Source organism: Girardinichthys multiradiatus, chromosome 19, assembly GCF_021462225.1.
Source record: "Girardinichthys multiradiatus isolate DD_20200921_A chromosome 19, DD_fGirMul_XY1, whole genome shotgun sequence".
Lineage (NCBI taxonomy): Eukaryota > Metazoa > Chordata > Actinopteri > Cyprinodontiformes > Goodeidae > Girardinichthys > Girardinichthys multiradiatus.
Window position 1 is genome coordinate 18,136,326 of NC_061811.1, and position 21,275 is coordinate 18,157,600.

The window sequence follows — 21,275 nt, forward strand, 5'->3', positions numbered from 1 at the left end:
TCATTCAATATCAATTAAAATATAGTTTGGGCCTTTTGTTTTAATAAAGTCAAATCTAATCAAAATTGACCAAACTGATCTCATGTACCACATTATCAAAAACAAATAGGCCAGTGGATCACCTTTCTGCAAAAAAACAAAAAAACAAAAACTTCAAACTGCTGTATTTTGCTAAATGTGGATTTGTGAGGTCTCTCTCTGAGCCCCTGCGTCTACATTTCAGGCAGCCCAGGCTGCAGGCCATATTTCTTCTCTTGTGGTGAACGGATGCTGCTGTAGAGCTTGCACCGGCAGGAAGTCAGTCCAAGCATTACAGACAGTGCACAGAAATATGTTCTCTCAAGGCTGCCACAGCTTAGATCGTGTCTCGCTCGCAATAAAAACCACCCAAAAATCTCTCCTTTTTCCGTTAGACTGAAATTTGGCAGAGATATGCTCAGGGTGTAGAAAATAACTTTTTCACGTTGAATGCTACACAGACTTTGAGTTGGCAACTTTGATTGAAACGACTAATAAAAAGCAGCAGAAGTCCTCAGGTCGGAGGGCTCCACCATCTGAGGGTGTTCCTGCTCCACATTTGTCACTGCTTCCAAACGTGGTTGGAAATCGCATTCTGTTACGCAATCAAACTAAGATGCTATCGACACGCAAAAAGTTTTCCAGCCCTCCTACAGCCCGTTCTGCGATGCAGGTGCAGGCCTCTTTCATGCTGCCAGTACTTACTCGCACATATCATGCCGGCTTGAGCTGATAACTGTGCATGCTTAATTTACTCTACAATATCAGCTTAAACAATATGTTGACATTAGGTATGTAAAAAGAAAGGTCTGTCTGCATGGCAAACTTGAGTGGCGTGAGAAACACAAAGGTGAATAAAAGGCCCTCCAGGAACGCTAGTTATGCTTCTGCACATTTTCTTTTATTTGATATTTACCTCCATGTCTGGCTGCTCTGATCTCAAGTCACACATGAGGTCATGTGTCCCGGAGCACTCCACATTATAATCATTCAGTTCTCTCATTTCTCCTAGTAAAAACCATCTGCCAAGAAATACTTTGTTTCTTGTTCTACACATTGTATCTAACAATGGGTCTGGTCCTGCACACCAAGGCAGGAGTCGGGCTTTGTCTTCTGATGCTGCACCAAGTCATCAAAGAAAGAAGCAGGACACTCGTGCGTAAGAGGTGGTTTTAGAATAGAGGACAGATGATGGGTTAGAGGCTGTGGTGATGTTTACCACAGACTATGCACAAAAATAACCTCCAGGTTATATACAGCACTGTGCAAAAGTCTTGAGTCATCACTGATTTGTTTGTATCTGAGTTCTAAGTAACGTTACAAGAGACGAGAAAAGCCTGGAAAAATTGGCATCACCGGTTTAAAACATAACAGGAAAATCTGGATACATCAGGTAAAGTACAGAACATCAGGGGTGGATAAGCTTCATTCATTTGAATGTTAATTAAACCACATACAGGATTTCTCTGCTGTCTGGAAAATCAAATATTTTTCAGGTATGGACAAAGAATAGTGTGGAAAAATGTGCATTTCAAGATAACTCCACCCATCCATCCATCCATCCGTCTGTCCGTCCGACAATCCATCCATCAATAAATTCATAGTGGGTGTTTGTTTTTATACTAAAATAGTCTAAAACTTAGTGAACTCTGGGAATTTAAGTTACTCTTGATACTGAAAGAGTTATTTCATGATTTCATGATGAGGTTTTTGTACAAAAAAGAGGTTCAGCCAAGGTATTCTCTTTTATACTCACATGCATAGTAGATACATTTACATTACAGTGTTTAACAACCAAATGATAATAATTTTATACTTTTAACTAAAATACATCAATATCTGAGAATTAAAAGTAATCAGTCATGCATTTTTAACTATAACATAAATCACGTATCTTGGGTGTGAATATCTGCTGATGAAAAAATATCAGGTCAACTTTATACAAACAGTGCTCTGCAGCATCTCAACATGCCGCGGGGAATCTCAACAGCCTCCTGGCTCTTGTCACAGCCATGCCAAGGCTAAAGAGATATTTTTGTTCCATGAGGGAGAGGTGTAAAATTATCATGGGTGTCACCTCCTGCTTCCTGGTGGAAACTGATGAAGGCTTTAAGAGTGTTGCTGTGTGAGGACAAGTTGTTTAGTATTGAAACTCGCTGAGCATTTTCTTTATCTGATCCACCAGGCTCAACAAATACACACTGCTTCTGAGCTCTTTGATTTCATTAAAGCATGTGACAGTCTGAAAGGATCCAACTTGTTAGCCCCTCATCCCTCAACCAGTTCAAACAACGTTTGACCTTTTGTCTTTTATTCCATTTTCACCACTTTGATGGTGAATTCATTTATTGCTTCAAAAATTATATTTTGTGTTTCTATTTTAAGTTTCTTTTTTAATAATTTCTCCCCAGATCTGGGATAGTACTTATTGCGAAGTAGATGAAAAAGGCCCCTGTGTCAATAATCACAGACTTTTCAGTTTCAGTTAACATGATACAGAGTGCTGCCAAAAGTATTCAGATGCTTGCCTTTACACTCACATCAACTTAGCTGACATCCCATTCATAATACATAACCTTTAATATAGTTGCCCCACCCATGTAAGATAGAATGGTCTCAACTCCTTTAGAAAATGTTTCCACAAGGTTTAGGATTCCAGGTTCCAGGAGAACATTTGTGAGGTCAGTTGCTTAAGTTTGGCGAGGTGGCCTGGTCGTCAGTCTTCACTCTAATTCATCACAAAGAAGTTATTTTGGGTTGAAGTCAAGGCTCTTTTAATGCCAGCCAGGTTCCTCTACAACCAACTCACTAATGCATGTTCTATGGATCTTTTTGTGTGTACTGGTGTGGAGTCAAGTTGAAAGCCTAAGGTGTCCAAATGGGCTTGTATGCTGCAACATGGAGAGGTCCCTCCAATGGACCTAAGGTGCAAAATCCCATTACTGAAGAACAACCCCACACCAAAATACCCCTGCCAGCAATATTTATACATGGCAGTGCAGTCAGGCAAGTACTATTCTCTTAGCAACTGGCAAACCCAGATTAATAAATAAAAAAGACACACACACCTTCAAGATCTAGCTCACACAGCCCATCTTCCACAGAAGGATCAGAAACTATTTTCACTTTGTTTATTTCAAATAAAGATTCATACCCCTCCGATTTACTCTGCAGGGTGTACTAAAGGGAACTGAAAAGTTTAGGGCATCATCTCTTCATGCACAGCTTTTCATTTAGCAGGGGTATTCTTGAGGTGCTTGTTTTGCTTTGGTTGCTTAGGTCCAACTCTGTTCTGAGCTAGAGTTTTACGGAAGTCTGCTTGCTCTGGAGGACAGCGCAGCAGCTCTGGATGTTGGTCTCACACCCAAGTCCAGTAAAGTTCTAGAAAGCAAGTAAAGATGATAGACTGAGGAGATTAGCTACTGCTAAGCGGAGAAGATTCATCTCTTCAGAAAACAAGTTTGATTCTCCAGGGTCCAGTGGCAGCGTGATTTACACCACTGTATCCAAAGCTTTAAAATGTACTTCATGATGTAGGGTTTGGACAGAGGTGGTCATCCATGGAACCCAATTCCTTAAAACTGTCTACACACTGTTCTTGAGCTAATCTGAAGGCCACACAAATCCTGGAGATAATTAGCTATTGACTCTGCAAGACATTGTGTGCCTGAGTATCTGATTTAACATTGGCTACTGCTCTGTCACTGAGTTGCTGTTGTACCAAACTGCTTCCACTTTGTTCTGATACCCCAAACAATTGACTGCGGCATGTTTAGTAGCGAGGAAATCTCATAAATCAACTTTTACACAGATGGTATCTTATCACGTCCCATGCTTGAATTCACAGACATCCTGAGACTGCTTCAAAAATATTTGCAGAACCAGTCTGTTACCTCTGTGATTTTATACAACTGTGGCTATGGAGTTGATTGGAACCCCTGAATTCAAGGACTTGGAGGTGTGCCTCAATCCTTTTGGCAATAAAGTGCATTTCTTCAACTTTATTGCTTCTGTGAATGGGTCTGTGGTATAAAAAACATGGACCAGCATGAAACTCTGGCAGTAATAGAAGTGTGCATGGCTTCTAGAGGTGAGCACACAGATACTTCCCCATTCAAGTCCTTCCCTGACACAAATCAAAGGAGATATTTTCATTTTCATTCCTAGCAACAGTTGCTGTCAGCCACTCATTTGTCGGCCCTTGAAGAGGAAGTAACTCTAACGACATGCCTTACACAAACAAAGAGGAGAATATGAGAACATCCTTCACTGTGTTGGTAAAATTTGATGCTTTTTAACACAGTGAGAAACGTCTGGAGTTGATGTTCATCTTGGTGACGCCCAGGGTTTTCAGAGGCATTGACAGAGCAAAGGCGGCCTTCATGGGGATGTCGCACAGCAGGTCGGACTCCTCCCCGCACTCCTCCAACTCGTAGGTGGCATCGTCCAGCATCTCCTTGTGACGGTGGCACACCTGCTCCACTTTGAGCCGGTGGATTTCACCACGCAGGTGGATCAGCTGGCGGGCCAGATGATTGTCCTGAACTTGCATCTCCCTCTGGACAGTCAGAGAAAAAGAGGGAAACTAGGGTGAGATGCTAGAAATCAGTGGTTTTATCTCTTTAACAAAGGGTGTAGGGTAGACCAGTGTTTGTCGTCACTGAAGCATCCTTCAATACACCGTCCTTCATTAATGAAAGCTAAAGGTGATGGCTAAAAATGGGTATTTTTACTTATTTGTTTTTTTACATTTAATTAACTTTCTGGTGCTTTGTGACACCTAATACTATAGTGTTGTCCCTGTAGTTATCAAAAGGCTTTCATTCCAAAAAACATTTTTTTCTCACAAAAAACATCAGTAGGTTTAGAAAATGATACCCCCAATCGTACAAACATTATTCTGAACCAGTGATGTTTTTTTTTTGTGATTAGGCCTACCCTTAATTAGAGCCACAAAAACTACCAAGAGCAGATTCCTCATATAATGGATTATTTAAAATCCATATGTACACTTGTGCCAGCCCTAAATTATTTGCATGTGGAGACTATGAGAAAACAAGTCTCATGTTGTTTCACCAGGTGTTTGCTTAATGCCATCATTCATGCTATCCTTGAATTAGGCCAAGCTTTTATGCAGTCACCCGAGGAGATGATTATCTACTGTATTGTGAAGCAGGAAACTGCCTTTCTCCTGACGTCTTCAGATTTTAGTTTTAGAGGCCTGGGAATTAACTGGAAATCATTTATGTCAAGTTGTAATAAGTTAGTTAAATATAAACCCAACCCACCAGCTCTTTTCTCAGAAACTCCAACGCATCATCAATAGTATCAAAGCCGCAGATGTTTCGCACAACCAGCTCAGAGTTGTCATTTCTCAAAATTGCCGGTATGGAAACATCTCCTCCAGCAGAGTCCGGACTATCCTTGGGACTTCTGTCCGTCCAAGGGCGACTCTGCAACCGCTCCTGCCACTCCAGATAGGACGGTCTTCGCGTCTGCAGCTTCAGCTTTTCCGTCAGCGCTTTGACGCTGTCCAGATCCTCCGCGTCTCCCTCCGAGCAATCAGCTCCAAGCTCTTTAAAATCCATTCAGGCAACAGAGACGAAACCTTCTCAGTTCAAGTTCCCAGCAGCTCTCCGGAGGGTTCAGAGCGCAACAGGTCCATACCTCCTTTAAAGGGAGAAGTCAGAAAATGACCGCCCATCCCGCAGAGGACGGGAGGGGTGGATAATTTATTAGCTGTTTTATGGAGGGGGAAGTCGGACCCTAAGACCTTTGGAAGAGCAGATTGTTGTTTCGGTGAAAACTAAAAAAACAGTTAGTTAACTTCCAGGAATTAAGACTATCTGAGACCAGTTACTCGGATAAAAAAAAAGGTACTAATGCGGCGGGGGAATAAATCAGTGTAATATTGGCACTGAGATGGAAAAAAGAGTTTTCAATTTAGGAAAAAATAATAATCAAAAACATAAAATATAAATAAATAATAAAATAAAAAAATACTGTAAAAAAACACACACACACGTATTACTAAAGCAAAGTAGTACACGTTCCTTACCATAACAGCACCGCCAGTCTGAACCATTGGTCCCAGAAAAGGTCCATATATACATGTTGTTTATGCAGAAATATGACCATTGCGTCTCAGTGTTGCAACTGAAATCAAGATTCACTTGGCCAGACTTTGATCTTTCAATCTGTTATTGTTCAATTTTGGTGAATCTGTGTGAACTGTAACTTCAGTTTCCTGTTCTTAGCTGACAGGTGTGGCACCTGGTGTGGTTTTCGTCTGCTGTAGTCCATCTGCCTCAAGGTGAAAAGTGTTGTGCATTCCAAGATGGTATTCTACATTTCCTGGTTGTAGCAAGTGGTTATTTGAGCTACTGTTGCTGTTTTATCATCTCAGAAAAGGATAAAGAGACAAACATATGCTTTAGATGCCAGAAAATCAAAATCAGTGATGATCCATAAGGCAATAGAGCAATGGATCTTCATCCTTCAGGAGATGGAATAGGCCACTTGACCTGGCCTCAAGAACAAACCTCTGCAAACCTCTGTACCAGATATCATTTTCACTTTCGCTCGTATATCTCACCAGGTCTTGTCTCACTAAGAGCCTATGAATCGTTAGCAAAAACACAACATTTACTCTTCTTTCCTTCATAGACACTGATGGTTCAAGAAGCTGAGACAACACATGGACAGACACACTCTCATACATTATTTGCATTATAACATGATTTCACACACTATCATAGTTAACCTTCATATGAAACTGTTTTAGATATATTAGTTGTAACTGGTCATTTCAATCAGTCAAGATTCCACCATATGTTACATAAAACAGGTTTTCTTGATACTGATAAAAGTTTTTATTTCTCAAAATGCAATACAATTCTAATTGTCTTGTGTTTTTTGAAACACTTAATCACTAAAAATGTTACATTCCCTTCCAAATAATCATGCATTTCTACCTAGAGTAGGTGTCTGCGAATTATTGCTCTGGAACCACGTGAAGCTCTTCAGGTATTCAAAGAACTGAGCAGGGTTTTGAAAATAAATGTAGTGTAAACGTCAGATGAAATTACCTTTCTATTTAAAAACATTACTCAATTCTGTATCTGATGGTTGGTTTCAGCCGTTCTTCTAAGTAGCTCTATACAGTATCTGCATCAAATTTCCACACAAGAATAGCATTAATGGTGCAAGGAATCATTTCTGTTAGTTTCTTAATTTTATTTGCCATTAGCACATCCCACCTCCGCCCTCCACCAGCCTCATTTTCCAAAAGAAAGAAAAAATGTGTATGCAGTTGTTTTATTTATAACCGTCCCTGGTCCCTTAATATTTTTTCCATACTTGCCTGTGTTTGTGCAAATTGCATAAATCGTTTTAATTTTTCCTTATTATTTCTCCTTCTAAATTATTCATATTCATTGTAACTAAATAGAGTGAAGTGTGACCCTTCAGCATTTACTATTACATTTTAATTTTGTTTTCATTCCTTCATGTTTTATTGTTTTCCACTTGATGAAGTTTGTTACGGCTTGCGAGATAGAACCCCAGAATGCAGACGAGCAGGCAGCGTGATGTTAAGTGAAAAAAGATTTAATAAACTAAAATTCACTCACAGATGAGGCAGGAACAAAACAAAAGCAGGCTGGCTAGACAGGCATGGTGCAAAAGGCAAGACATGAGCATGATCAGTAAACAAGACATGATTTGAGAAATGTTTCCACAAGGAATAAGCAGGACCGGTGTGTGTATATATGAAGTGTGAAACAGGTGGAGCAAGGAGACAGATTAACTTGGAGCAGGTGAACCGAATAAAGATAATTGACAGATAGAACAAAATGTGGCTGGAGCAAAAACAGAGAATCTTGAATACAAAACAAAAACTGAGAACATATCAGAAAAAGCCAGAAACCAAACACCAAACAACCCCAAATCATAACAGAAGTTATTTTCTCACATACTGTAAATCAATCGATTTGTTCATACAGTATGAAACCAAAACAACTTGCTCAAAAAGTCCACTTTGTGCACATGGGAGGGGGAAAAAATCTACTTCCTGAGTTCTTCCTTTAAATATAACAAAGAATGAGAGACTTTTATCAATAAAATGGGCATCAAAGAGATAAAAATTTCAGGAAATTTGTTACATATGATGAGGACTTAACTTGTTAATGGCAATAACGTTTAAAATTGGGAAAATTATGTTGACATATATAAGTTGATATCTATTATTTATATTGAAATCTTTATACGAGGACTTATGTCTAAGGGAAACAGGGAACATAAAGTGCTGGTTTGTAGTTTTTTGCAGCAAGAGACAACCTTTATTTAGTAAAACGAGAGCAAAAATTCTTCTGATTTTAAAAGTTTCCGACTCTTGACCTAAAGCAGGGTTCTGCAACCTGTGGCTCCAAAACCGCAAGTGGCTCTTTGGACCTTCCACAATGGCTCTTAACCTTGGCTAAAATGATGAATCAACTAAGGTCGGTTTTTGTAGTTTTTCAGTTGCTGTTTTTGTTTTTGTGTTCAGGTTGAAAAACAATGTGTTTATGTTACATTTTTACATTTTACCAGGCTCTAAACGAGTTATAGTTGAACTGGCGGCCAAATCGCTCATTGGTTTGTAAAGGTTGCAGACTCCTGAACTTGAGCTAACAATATTTTTGACTGTGTTGCCATCTAGTGGCCATTAAATATATTGCAAGCGCACCGCAGCTGCCTTTCTCCGATCGAAACTGAGATCAACTTAACTGTTAAATGTCACACATCTGCCTGGGTCTCTTTTTGTCTCAGGAAACGCACACTTCCGCCTTTTGTTGCCTGAAGTAACTGATTTTCCATTTCCCCACCAGTCACCAGCTCGGTAAGCCGTTAGAATAAAAGGTGAAGCTGCGCTTGGTTCAACTATGTTCAGACAAATATGAAGTTTATTCTATTTTTAGACGCCTTACCGTTAAACGAACGGCGCAACTGCAAGGCTGCCCAACCAGCTCTGTGTGCAGAAGAGGAAGCTTGCTTTCATTTTCTTAAAGATAGGCAAGGAAGTGATTTGGAGTAGCTAAAGTGCGGGGCATGTTTTTTCTGAAGTGAGGGTCCTGATGGAGTTTTCTGATCACATCAAGACGGCCAACGTGGAGGATGTTGTGCTCCGGCAGCCGCTGCACCCACCGAGCCGAGGGACCCTGTGCATCACCGGCCACCACCTGCTCTTCTCGGAGAGGGAGGAGGGCAGCTCCCAGCAGGTTCTGCTGCTGCTCAGGAACATCGATGCCATTGAGAAAAGGTGAGGCTAGGAGGGTCGTTTCTCCTCACCTAATTGACTTCTTAAAATAAGGATTTGAAACAAGAATGTTGGTTTCTTTTATTTTTCAGTCCCTACAACTTAATTCAGGCTGAATGTTAGCTCCTTTAATATTCTAATTCCACATTACACCATCGACCATGACATCTCACGTTGTTGACTTTTACACTTCCAAACCTGTGAATGAACTAATCATGACTGTGTCATTTGATCCCACTATGTCTAATTCACTTCCTTAAATCTGTCCAACCAGTGTGGAAAACCTTTTGGGCTATCCCGGCTTCCTCTCTAATGCAGCCCACGGTGACAGGTTGGGAATTGTTGGTGTTGCCATGTGCCTGCAGTGTTCTGCCTCTGCTAAAAAAGGAAATTTCCTAACAAAATTACAGCAACTCTTTGCAACTTGTCGCCGGCAACATGCTTCATTGTCTCCTACGCCTCTTGCTGCCGCTTGATTTCATTGCCTTGTGAAAGTATTGCTGAAACTATTTGAAACTATTTTGGATAGCCTTCTTAGAAAAGCATGTCTTCCAGTGAAAACCAGACTGGTTGGGTTAGCCCTTCCTCTTCTGCTGCAAGTTGAGCATCCTACATTGCTGGTGCCAAAAGCATGATCTTGGAATAACGCTTTGAATGGACAAGGGAGGCTATGTATTTGTAAAAAAAAAAAAAACGTGTGGATACTTACTTTTATGTGTGCAGGATGTCTGGATCCTCAGGAACAATTACCATCAAGTGTAAAGATCTGCGGGTGCTTCAGCTGGACATTCCTGGCATGGAGCAGTGCCTCAACATCTCACGCTCCATTGAGGTGCTTTATAGCAATACCTTAACAAAAGCACAATAGATCAGACTTTTTTTGTGCTAAATTATGTTCTGGGATATCAACATTCACGAGATGACTCTTTTTCTGCAGACCCTGTCCTGTCTGGACAATGTGTCGGAGATGTATCCTTTCTTTTACAGACCCACTGACCTCAGCCTGCAGGACCAGTGGGGCCTCTCGACCCCTGAAAAACACTACACTCAAATGAAGGAGCTGGTAAGCAACTTATATATGTTGTATACTTGCCTAACAAAACTTGAAAACTGCTGCATGTAAAGCGTGTCACAAAAGCCCTAAAAGGCGACCATTTTTTCAAATGCAATCTAGCAGGCATATGGCAGGAAAATGCCAGGGGGAGTGAATGGAGTGAATGCAGAGGTCACTTTTCAGGATATCCTTGTTGCTTAGCTTTCATTTGTTTTCCCCTAACACCAGAACAAGCTAACACGCAGCTTTAGTTCATGTCTTCTTCTGGGATTAGTGTGTTACCATGGAAAAGGGTTGGGCAGTGTGGATTTTAATTGTTTAAGTTATGGGCACAGTATTCTTTAAGTAGGTGGGATGTATGTATCAGGGTGGCCTGGTTACTGGGAGAAACTGACTGGAATTTGGATGTCTTGACGTTTCTTTTCCCAATGGTTCTCGTTTTTTCCGTTGGTTGTTTGAATCCTTTCTACAGCACCTTGCAAATAGTCACATTTACTGTTTCTCTGTAAATCTCGAACATGTTAAAGATCTTGAGCCCATATACCAATTTATGTCTCACAGTGTTTTTCACAGATTAATCTAAGCAAAAGATAACAAATGGTGTCTTTAAGACACATTGCTACTAACATAGGGCCTGGAGGTCAAATTTTAAATTGTAGGCACAACACAGGTTAATTCCTTGACTTATCAACTTATAAACAATCAAACATTCCTCTGAAAATTAACATGTAGGAGGCAGGTGATAACTATAGATAAAGACAACTTTAAAGAAATTTCAAAATGCTTGGCTTGTTCAAAGCAGAACATTAAGAAATATTTTTTGCACCATAACAAAAAATATTTCTGGAACAATGTTGTGGCTTAGAGTTTGTACGTGATTAACAACCCACATTTATTGAAAGCCTGATACAACAGAAGTATGACTGGAATGTTCCTTTCCATATCTATCCATAAACTATACCCAGTTATCTTAGCGAAGCATGAATCAGATTTGGTGATTACAGATTCTTTAGTTCTTTGAGACCATCTTATATGTAATCTGTCTTTATATGCAGCATGAGAGATGGAGACTGAGCAGCGTTAACAAAAGCTACTCTGTGTGTCCTTCCTATCCTCCGGCGGTCATTGTTCCAAACTGCATCGACGATGAAACGCTGAAGAAGGTGGCCAAATTCAGGCAGGGTGGCCGCTTCCCTGTCCTGTGCTACTATCACAGAAAGAATGGCATGGTGAGGGTGTTATGCTGGCCAGTAGAGTGGTTTTCAAGATTTTCCTTACCTTTTGAACTTTTCACATTTTTCTAATGTTAAAAACACAAACTTCAACTTATTTTATTCAGATTTTATGTTATAGAGCAACACAAAATAGTGCAGTGGAAGATAAAACAGTCTTGGTATATATTATTTAGCAAAAACAATCGGAAAGGCCCGGCATGCATTTGTTTTCATATCAGAATAAACCCGGCTGTTCTATGAAAACCTTAGAGGTTTGTTAGAGAACATTAGTGAACAAACAGCATCCTGAAGACCAAGCAATACAGCAGACAGGTCACAGGGAGAAATTTGTGGAGAAGGTTAGTTTATAAAACATGACCCTAAACGTTGAACATCTCACAGATCACTGTTAAAACCAGCATCCAAAAATGGATAAAACACATTTAGGTTTGTGGTTGTAACCTGACAAAATATGAAAAGGTTCAGGGGATAGGAACACTTTATCAAGCATCATTTCAATTCTAACTTGGACTGTATTTTCTCAGGTAATCATGCGCAGCAGTCAGCCGCTTACAGGTGCCAACAGGAAACGTTGCAAGGAAGATGAACTCCTCCTTCAGGCTGTGATTGAAGACTCAGAAAAAGGTTTCATTATCGACACCCGTTCAAGTCAGCAGGTTCAGCAGGCACGTATGACAGGCGGAGGTTTTGAGTCCAAATCATTCTATAACTGCTGGAAGAGACTTCACAGACAGATGGAAAGGTTTGTTGAAAGTGTGTTGTTAACTTTGTAGATCTTTCAGCCAGAGCTAACTTCTCAGTCTTCATTGTCTTTGTGTGTTTAGGGGTAAGGCCCTCCAGGAGAGTCTGATCAAACTGGTGGAGGCCTGCAGTGATGAGTCCCACAACGTTGACCGCTGGCTCAGTAAGCTTGAGAATTCAAAGTGGCTGTCTCACGTCCAGACTGCTCTGTCCACAGCTGGCCTGCTGGCAGAGTGTGTGGAGAGGTAGGAGCAACACCTACAGCATGTTTCCATGATTAGGTTACACTTGATGTGCACCTAAATTTGTACAATAACAACTGAATAAACAATTTTAGCATCAGAAACCTCACAAACAAATGCAATGATCTAGAATTATTAATAGTTGGCGCGCGCTGATGGTGTAGGGGTTAAGCGTGCGACCATATACGGAGGCTACAGTCCTCGAAGCGGCCGTCCCGGGTTTGAGTCCCGGATCCGGCGATATTTGCCGAATGACTACCCCTCTTTCCTGTCTGCCTAGTGTCAAAAAAAATAAAAATAAAGGCCACTAGTGCCAAAAGAAATATCTTTAGAATTATTAATAGCTATTATGTCTGTAAAGTTTAAAATAACTGAGTACCGATCCATCATTGGGGAGGTGAGCAAGCATGGCAATGGAAAAAAGAATAAAATCAGAATAAATATAAAAAGATGAAGCTTAAACATTTTTTTTTATTATTGATCTACTTTGAAACTACTAAAGAAATGTGTAAATTTTGTAATTTCTATAGTTTGATATTATTGAAAACAATGCAATGCAATGAAAGGAGCAAAATTACACAAAAATGTTAGGAAAGATAAACAATGGAGAAAGGATGTTTGTGTTTTGTGCCCAAACTTCTAAAACATTCTACATTAAAGAATCATGATTCTTTTTTCATTATGAAAGCATTGTTTTTGTTCAGGGACGGACATTCAGCTCTGGTCCATGGCTATGAAGGTACCGACTGCAGTTTGCTCATCTGCACTCTGGCTCAGCTCATCATGGACCCATTCTGCCGCACACTGGAGGGTTTCCTGGCTCTTCTGGAGAGGGAGTGGGTACAGGTGGGGGTCTCAGTGTGTGTATGAGAGAAGAAAGAAGGTTCTAAACCTTATTTCCTTAAAGGAAACTGTTTATTTAAATAATCCCTATTTAAAATTTTTACGAAGGCGCAGTGCTGGTGGTGTAGGGGTTAAGCGCGCGACCACATATAAAGGCTATAGTCCTCGATGCTGCTGTCCTGGGTTTGAGTCCCAGACCTGGCACCTTTGCCAAGTATCTCCCTCTCTCTCTGCCCCTCTTTCCTGTCTGCCTACTGTTGAAAATGAAATATAAAGGCCTCTGGTGCCTAAAAATGTCTTCAAAACTGTAAAAAAGACAAACGGTGATTTTGAGATTTTTCACATTTTCTGGAGTTATAACCAAAAACCTCAATGACTTTTGTTGGGATTTTACAGTGGCTTGTAAAAGTATTCATACCCCTCGAACTTCAAGAACCCCTCATGACGACTACAAAATCGAGGCATGTGACGTCGTCCGGTACGGTGGAGCTGGGGTCCCACCCTGGAGCCAGGCCTCGGACCATTGTCGGAGAGCGCCTGGTGGCTGGGTTGCTCCTAGCGGGACCAGGCTGGGGTCCCACCCTGGAGCCAGGCCTCGGACCATCGTCGGAGAGCGCCTGGTGGCTGGGTTGCTCCTAGCGGGACCAGGCCGGGCCAAGCCCGAACGAGAAACGCAAGACCATCCCCCAGTGGGCCCACCACCTGCAGGCGGAACCGTGAGGGACCGGTGCAAAGAGTATTGGGCGGCGGACGAAGGTGGAGACCTCGGCGGCCCGATCCCCAGTTGCTTAGGCTGGCTCTAGGGACATGGAATGTAACCTCGCTGGGGGGGAAGGAGCCTGAGCTTGTGCGGGAGGTCGAGAGATATCGACTAGAAATAGTCGGGCTCGCCTCCACGCACAGCGTGGGCTCTGGAACCCGTCTCCTCGAGAGGGGCTGGACTCTCTTCTACTCTGGAGTGGCCCACGGGGAGAGGTGGTGGGCTGGGGTGGGTTTACTTGTTGCCCCCCAGCTCAGCCGTCTCGTGTTGGGGTTTACCCCAGTGGATGAGAGGGTTGCATCCCTGCGCCTTCGGGTTGGGGAGAGGTCTCTGAGTATCATTTCAGCCTACGGGCCGAGTGGTAGTGCGGAGTACCCGGCCTTCTTGGCGTCCCTATCGGGGGTGCTGGATAGCGCCCCTCCTGGGGACTCCATTATTCTGCTGGGGGACTTCAACGCCCGTGTGGGAAACGACAGTGACACCTGGAGAGGCGTGATCGGGAGGAATGGCCTCCCCGATCTGAATCCGAGCGGGGTCTTGTTATTGGACTTCTGTGCTAGTCACGGATTGTCCATAATGAACACCATGTTCAAACATAAGGGTGTCCATCAGTGCACTTGGCACCAGGATACCCTAGGCAGGAGGTCAATGATCGACTTTGTTGTTGTATCATCAGACCTTCGGCCGCATGTTTTGGACACTCGGGTGAAGAGAGGGGCTGAGCTGTCCACTGATCACCACCTGGTGGTGAGTTGGATCCGCTGGGGGAGGAGAAAGCCGGACAGACTTGGCAGACCCAAGCGCATAGTGAGGGTCTGCTGGGAACGTCTGGCGGATCCCTCGGCCAGGGATGTATTCAACTCTCACTTCCGGGAGAGTTTGACCAGATTCCGAGGGATGTTGGAGACATAGAGTCCGAGTGGACCATGTTCTCCGCATCTGTTGTCGATGCTGCTGCCCGTAGCTGTGGCCGTAAGGTCTGCGGTGCCTGTCACGGCAGCAATCCCCGAACCCGGTGGTGGACACCGGCAGTAAGGGACGCTGTCAAGCTGAAGAAGGAGTCCTATCGGCTGTGGTTGGCTTGTGGGACTCCTGAGGCGGCTGACGGGTACCGTGGGGCCAAGCGTGCCGCGGCCCGGGCGGTGGCAGAGGCAAAAACTCGGACCTGGGAAGAGTTTGGTGAGGCCATGGAGAAGGACTACCGGTTGGCCCCGAAGCGATTCTGGCAAACTGTCCGGCACCTCAGGAGGGGGAAGCAGTGCTTCGCCAACACTGTTTATAGTGGGGGTGGGGAGCTGATGACCTCGACTGAGGACGTTATCGGCCGGTGGAAGGAATACTTCGAGGATCTCCTCAACCCTGCCATCACACATTCCCTGGTGGAAACAGAGGCTGGGGACTCGGGGTTGGACTCTTTCATCACCCAGGCTGAAGTCACCGAGGTGGTTAAAAAGCTCCGCGGTGGCTTCGGGGTTGGATGAGATCCGCCCTGAGTACCTCAAGTCTTTGGATGTTGTGGGGCTGTCATGGTTGACACGCCTCTTCAACATTGCGTGGCGGACGGGGACTGTGCCTTTGGATTGGCAGACAGGGGTGGTGGTCCCCCTACATAAGAAGGGTGACCGGAGGGTGTGTTCCAACTACAGGGGGATCACACTCCTCAGCCTACCTGGTAAGGCCTACGCCAGGGTATTGGAGAGGAGAGTCCGGCCGATAGTCGAACCCCGGCTTCAGGAGGAGCAGTGTGGTTTTCGTCCCGGCCGTGGAACACTGGACCAGCTCTATACCCTCTACGGGGTACTCGAGGGTTCTTGGGAGTTTGCCCAACCGGTCCACATGTGTTTAGTGTACCTGGAGAAAGCATTTGACTGTGTCCCTCGTGATGCCCTGTGGGGGGTGCTCCAGGAGTATGGAATCGGGGGCCCTTTACTAGGGGGCATCCGATCTCTGTACAAGCGGAGCAGGAGTTTGGTTCGCATTGCCGGCACTAAGTCAGACCTGTTCCCGGTGCATGTTGGACTCCGGCAGGGCTGCCCTTTGTCACCGGTCCTGTTCATAAGGGCTGGAGGGGGTCTGGTTTGGGGACCAGAGGATTTCGTCTCTTCTTTTTGCAGATGATGTGGTCCTGCTGGCCCCCTCTAGCCAAGACCTACAGCATGCACTGGGGCGGTTCGCAGCCGAGTGTGAAGCGGCTGGGATGAAGATCAGCTCCTCCAAGTCCGAGGCCATGGTTCTCGACTGGAAAAGAGTGGCTTGTCCTCTTCAGGTTGGAGGGGAGTTCCTGCCTCAAGTGGAGGAGTTTATGTATCTCGTGGTCTTGTTCACGAGTGAGGGAAGAATGGAGCGGGAGATCGATAGACGGATCGGTGCGGCTGCCACAGTAATGAGGGCGCTGTGCCGGTCCGTTGTGGTGAAGAGAGAGCTGAGCCGAAAAGCGAAGCTCTCGATTTACCGGTTGGTCTACGTTCCTACCCTCACCTATGGCCATGAACTTTGGGTCATGACCGAAAGAACGAGATCCCGGATACAAGCGGCGGAAATGAGCTTCCTCCGTAGGGTGGCCGAGCACTCCCTTAGAGATAGGGTGAGGGCATCCGGGAGGGGCTCGGAGTAGAGCCGCTGCTCCTCCACATCGAGAGGAGCCAGTTGAGGTGGCTCGGGCATCTATACCGGACGCCTCCTGGACGCCTTCCTCGGGAGGTGTTCCAGGCACGTCCCACCGGGAGGAGGCCCAGGGGACGGCCCAGGACACGCTGGAGGGACTATGTCTCTCGGCTGGCCTGGGAACGCCTTGGGCTCCCCCTGGAGGAGCTGGAGGAGGGGTCTGGGGAGAGGGACGTCTGGGCGTCTCTGCTGAGTCTGCTGCCCCCGCAACCCGGTCCCGGATAAAGCGGAAGACGACGAGTACGAGTACCCCTTGAACCTTTCCACATATTGTCACATTACAACCACAAACATAAATATATTTTAGTGGAATTTTATGTGAAAGACCAACACAACGTGGTATGCAATTGTGAAGTGGAACGAAAATTATACTTGATTTCTTTTTTTTTCTTTTTTTACAAATAAAGAACTGAAAAGGGCATTGTGCAAAACTATTCAGCCCTTCAGAGTCAATACTTTGTGGAACCACCTTTTGTTGCGATTACAGTTGCAAGTCTTTTAGGGTATGTCTCTACTAGCTTTGCACATCCAATGACTGAAATGTTTGCCCATTCTTCTTAGCAAAACAGCTCAAGCTCAGTCAGATTAGATGGAGAGCATTTGTGAACAACAGTTTTGAGATCTTGCCACATATTCTCAATTTGGTTTAGCTCTGGACTGGGCCTTTCTAACACATTAATATGTTTTGCTTTAAACCATTCCATTGTTGTGCTGGCTTTATGTTTAGAGTCATCCTGCTGGAAGGCGAACCTCCGCCCCAGTCTTAAATCTTTTGCAGACTCCAACAGGTTTTCTTCCAAGATTGTCCTGTATTTGGCTCCATCCATCTTCCCATCAACTCTGACCGCCTTCCCTGTCCCTGCTGAAGTGAAGCTCCCCCAGAGCATCATGCTGCCACCACCCTATTTGACTGTGGGGATGGTGTGTTCAGAGTGATGTTCAGTGTTAGTTCTCCGCCACACATAGCGTTTTGCAATTTGGCCTAAAAATTATTTTTTTTGTCTCATGTTTGCTGTGTCCCCAACATGGCTTTTGGCAAACTGCACACGGGACTTTTTTTTTTTTTTTTTTAACAATGGCTTTCTTCTTGCCACTCTTCCATGAAGACCACATCTATGCAGTGCACGACTAATAGTTGTCCTGTGGACAGATTCCCCTACCTAAGCTGTGGATCTCTGCAGTTCGTCACCATGGGCCTCTTGGCTGCATCTCTGATCAGTGCTCTCCTTGTCTCCTAAGTTTAGGCGGACAGCTTTGTCTTGGTAGGTTTACAGTTGTGCCATACTCTTTCCATTTCCGGATGATGAATTGAACAGTGCTCTGTGAGATGTTCAAAGCTTGGGAAATCTTTTTATAGTCTAAGCCTGCTTTAAACTTCTCTACAACTTTATCCCTGATCTGTCTGGTGTGTTCCTTGGACTTCATGATGCTGTTTGCTCCCCAATATTCTCCTAACCAACCTGGGAGGTGTACAAATACAGAGCAGCTGTATTTGTACTGAGATTAGATTACACACAGATGTACTCTATTTAGTCATTAGCAATCATCAGGCAACTTCTGAAGGTAATTGGTTGCGCTCAGAGTAAAGGCGGCTGAATACATTTTCACACTGCACTTTTCAGTTTTTCACTTGTAAAAAAGTTTGAAATCATGTATAATTTTCTTTCCACTTCACAACTGTATACCACTGTATGTTGGTCTTTCACATAAAATTGTTTTTGGTTGTAATGTGACAATATGTGGAAAAGTTCAAGGGGTATGAATACTTTTACAAGCTACCGAATGTGATAGACCAACACCAAGTGTTGCGTAGTTGTTAAGTGGAAGGAAAATGATTGTGGAAGGAAACCGTTTTTGCGAAACTGTTGCATTACACCCCTGAGCCAATACTTTGAAAACCCTGCTTTCAATGCAGTTCTAGCAGCTAGAGTTTCGAAATATGCCTCTACCAGCTTTTTTAATCTAATGTTCTTCTTTGTCCCTTCTTTGCAAAGTAGCTCAAACTCAGTCAGATGGAGAGGGTAGCGTCTGTGAGCAACAGTTTTCACATCTGGCCACAGTTTCTCATTTGAATTCTAGTCTGGACTTTGACTGGGCCATTCTGCAACATGAATATGCTTTTGATCATTCCATTGTGGCTCTGGTTGTATGTTTAGTGATGTTGTCCTCCTATAAATTCAATCTCTGTTCCAGTCTGAAGTCATTTGCAGCCTAAAACTAATTTTCCTCTAGGATTGATCTATATTTAGCTCTTTTCACGCCCATCAAACCAGACCAGCTTTCTTGTCCCTACTGAAGAACAGCATCCCCACTGCATGATGCTGTCACCACTATGTATCAGTGTGGGGAGGGTATGGTTAGGGGTTAGTTTTTTGGCATACATACATATTGCATGTAGGGCTTAAAGTTAAATTATTGTCCTGTCTGATCAGAGCAAATTCTTTGACATCTTTGCTGAGTATGGCATTTAACTTCTAGTGGCTTTTTGTCAACAATAACTTTTTTCTTGTTGCTGTTCTTCTACAAAGGCGGATTTGTAAAATGTACAACTAGTTGCTATGTCAACAGATTTTTCTCAATGACTAGCAGATATGCCAAGTTGCTCCAGAATTACCAAGGGCCTCTGGCGGCATCTTAGGTTAAGGATTTCCATGCCTAGCTTTTAGGGGTTTAGGTGGACGCTAATACAAAATTAGTAAATCTTTTTTCCATTTGCAGATGATAGACTGAACAGTCTTCAATAAGATGCCCAATGTTTGGAATTTTGTTTAATAACCTAACCATAATTTAAACCTTTCCACTGTCAGGTTTTGCGGGTCGTTTGGAGGACCAAAATGCAGACAGGAACTTGGGATGAGTAAATTTTAATAATAAAACAGAAAACCTATGTTGAAAAGGGTGAACAGAACATGGAGAACAGACGAAGTAACAGGCAGTGTAGCAGAGTAACAGAAGAATCCAGCAATAAACAATGAGAGCCAGTGAACTTAAATACTGAGGAAAGAGTGGAGAAAGACAAAGAGACATGAAGAGGTGGTCAGTGGAGATGTGGAACCATTGTGGCACAATGAAAGCAGGAGAGCTGAGGGAGGGAGACTAATTAACAGAGTGAGTTGAACTAAAAAACATAGAAACTTCTAACCTAGGTGAAAGACTAACACTGGTCTAAGGGGAATAAAGTAGAATACACAGAGAAGAGAACACAAGAAAAACACTAAGAAACTTAACACAAAGGAAAAAACTAATACCTTAGTAACATTAATGAACACAGAGAAATGATCTGAGTATGGCAAGACCCAAAGAACATAAATAAACAATAAGGAAATTAAAACACAAGCACAAATGAAAACCAAAACACAAACACCTGTGGAACCTGGTATCCACAACTTCATCCCTGAGCTGACTGTTTTGTTCATTGCACTTCATGATGCTGTTTGTTCACTAATTTTCTCCAGCAGACCTGTGAAACCTTCACAGAACAGCTTATATTGAGACCAAAAGTTCTGTATTTTGCAAGGCACTGTGTATTTTTGTTAATTTGAGTGCGTGATCTTTTCTGCAGGCAGGACACCCATTCCAGCAGCGGTGTGCCCATTCGGCTTACTCCCACGCTCGCTTCCAGCAGGAGTCTCCAGTCTTCCTACTCCTGCTGGACTGTGTTTGGCAGCTTTGGCGTCAGTTCCCCCTGGCATTGGGTTTCTCAGAGGCGCTGCTCCTCAGACTGGCGAACGAGGTGTACGCTTCAGACTACGGCACCTTTCTGTGTAACAACGACCAGGACAGGTCCGCTTAAAAGTAGTGGTTTTTCACTCAGTAATGCAGTGCTCATCGGTGTTGTTCATCAAAGCTAACTCTCACTTTCAGGTGTGCCCTGGGAGTTAAGGACAGGACTCACTGTTTGTTCCGAGCCCTGCTGAGGCCAGCTGAAAGAGATTACTACTCAAACCCCCTGTATGAGCCCACAGAGTTGGCAATATGGCCTTCAGTTCACCCTCAGTCCCTGCAGCTCTGGAGAGGTGAGCTGCAGCCCTTTATTATTGCAGATTCTGATATATGAACATGACAGTGATCAGTATTGCTGCTTTGATTTGATCCCAAGGCTTTTTCCTGAGGTGGACGCAGCTGGCACATCATCTTGAAGCGGTTCAGGAGGAAATAAGGAGCATGGTCATTGAGTGGGCCAGGGTGGCACAGAGGTGACACCCCTACAAAGAATTTACAATTTTCAGCTGAAACATGTTTCACAAAGTAATATTCACATGTTTCTTCTTAAATGTACAGTATTTTTTACACCATCTAAAAAAAAAAAAAAACTTGAAATCTAAAGAAACTGAGTGTTGTTGTCATTTAAGTTTATTTTCTTAAGCCTTAGCAAATACACAGAAGATCATTAATCTGGCATGTTTTGAGACACACAGATTTA

General features: G+C 43.5%; 2 protein-coding genes across 4 annotated transcripts; one reads left to right on the top strand and one right to left on the bottom strand.

Annotated features, from left to right (window-relative positions):
• Nucleotides 1-1,750: 1,750 nt before the first annotated feature.
• Nucleotides 1,751-5,703, bottom strand: fam167b (family with sequence similarity 167 member B). Its single transcript, XM_047345479.1, has 2 exons — nt 5,307-5,703; nt 1,751-4,576 (listed from the first exon to the last, which is right to left on the bottom strand). The coding sequence occupies exons 1-2, from the start codon at nt 5,604-5,606 to the stop codon at nt 4,313-4,315; spliced, it is 564 nt and encodes a 187-aa protein (XP_047201435.1). The 5' UTR covers nt 5,607-5,703; the 3' UTR covers nt 1,751-4,312.
• Nucleotides 5,704-8,813: 3,110 nt separating this feature from the next.
• On the top strand, nt 8,814-21,178 carry zgc:154055 (uncharacterized protein LOC556036 homolog). Of its 3 annotated transcripts, XM_047345475.1 has the most exons (11): nt 8,818-9,316; nt 9,588-9,644; nt 10,037-10,145; nt 10,251-10,376; nt 11,423-11,596; nt 12,127-12,344; nt 12,427-12,588; nt 13,290-13,431; nt 20,415-20,635; nt 20,717-20,868; nt 20,952-21,178. In XM_047345475.1, exons 1-11 carry the CDS (start codon nt 9,132-9,134, stop codon nt 21,050-21,052), a joined length of 1,647 nt encoding a protein of 548 aa, XP_047201431.1. In that variant the 5' UTR covers nt 8,818-9,131; the 3' UTR covers nt 21,053-21,178. The 3 variants fall into 3 exon arrangements, 2 of the variants coding, with proteins under 2 accessions (XP_047201431.1, XP_047201432.1); XR_007035102.1 differs by lacking the exon at nt 13,290-13,431 and having other exon boundaries at nt 8,814-9,316; XM_047345476.1 differs by lacking the exon at nt 9,588-9,644.
• The last annotated feature ends 97 nt before the right edge of the window (nt 21,179-21,275 follow it).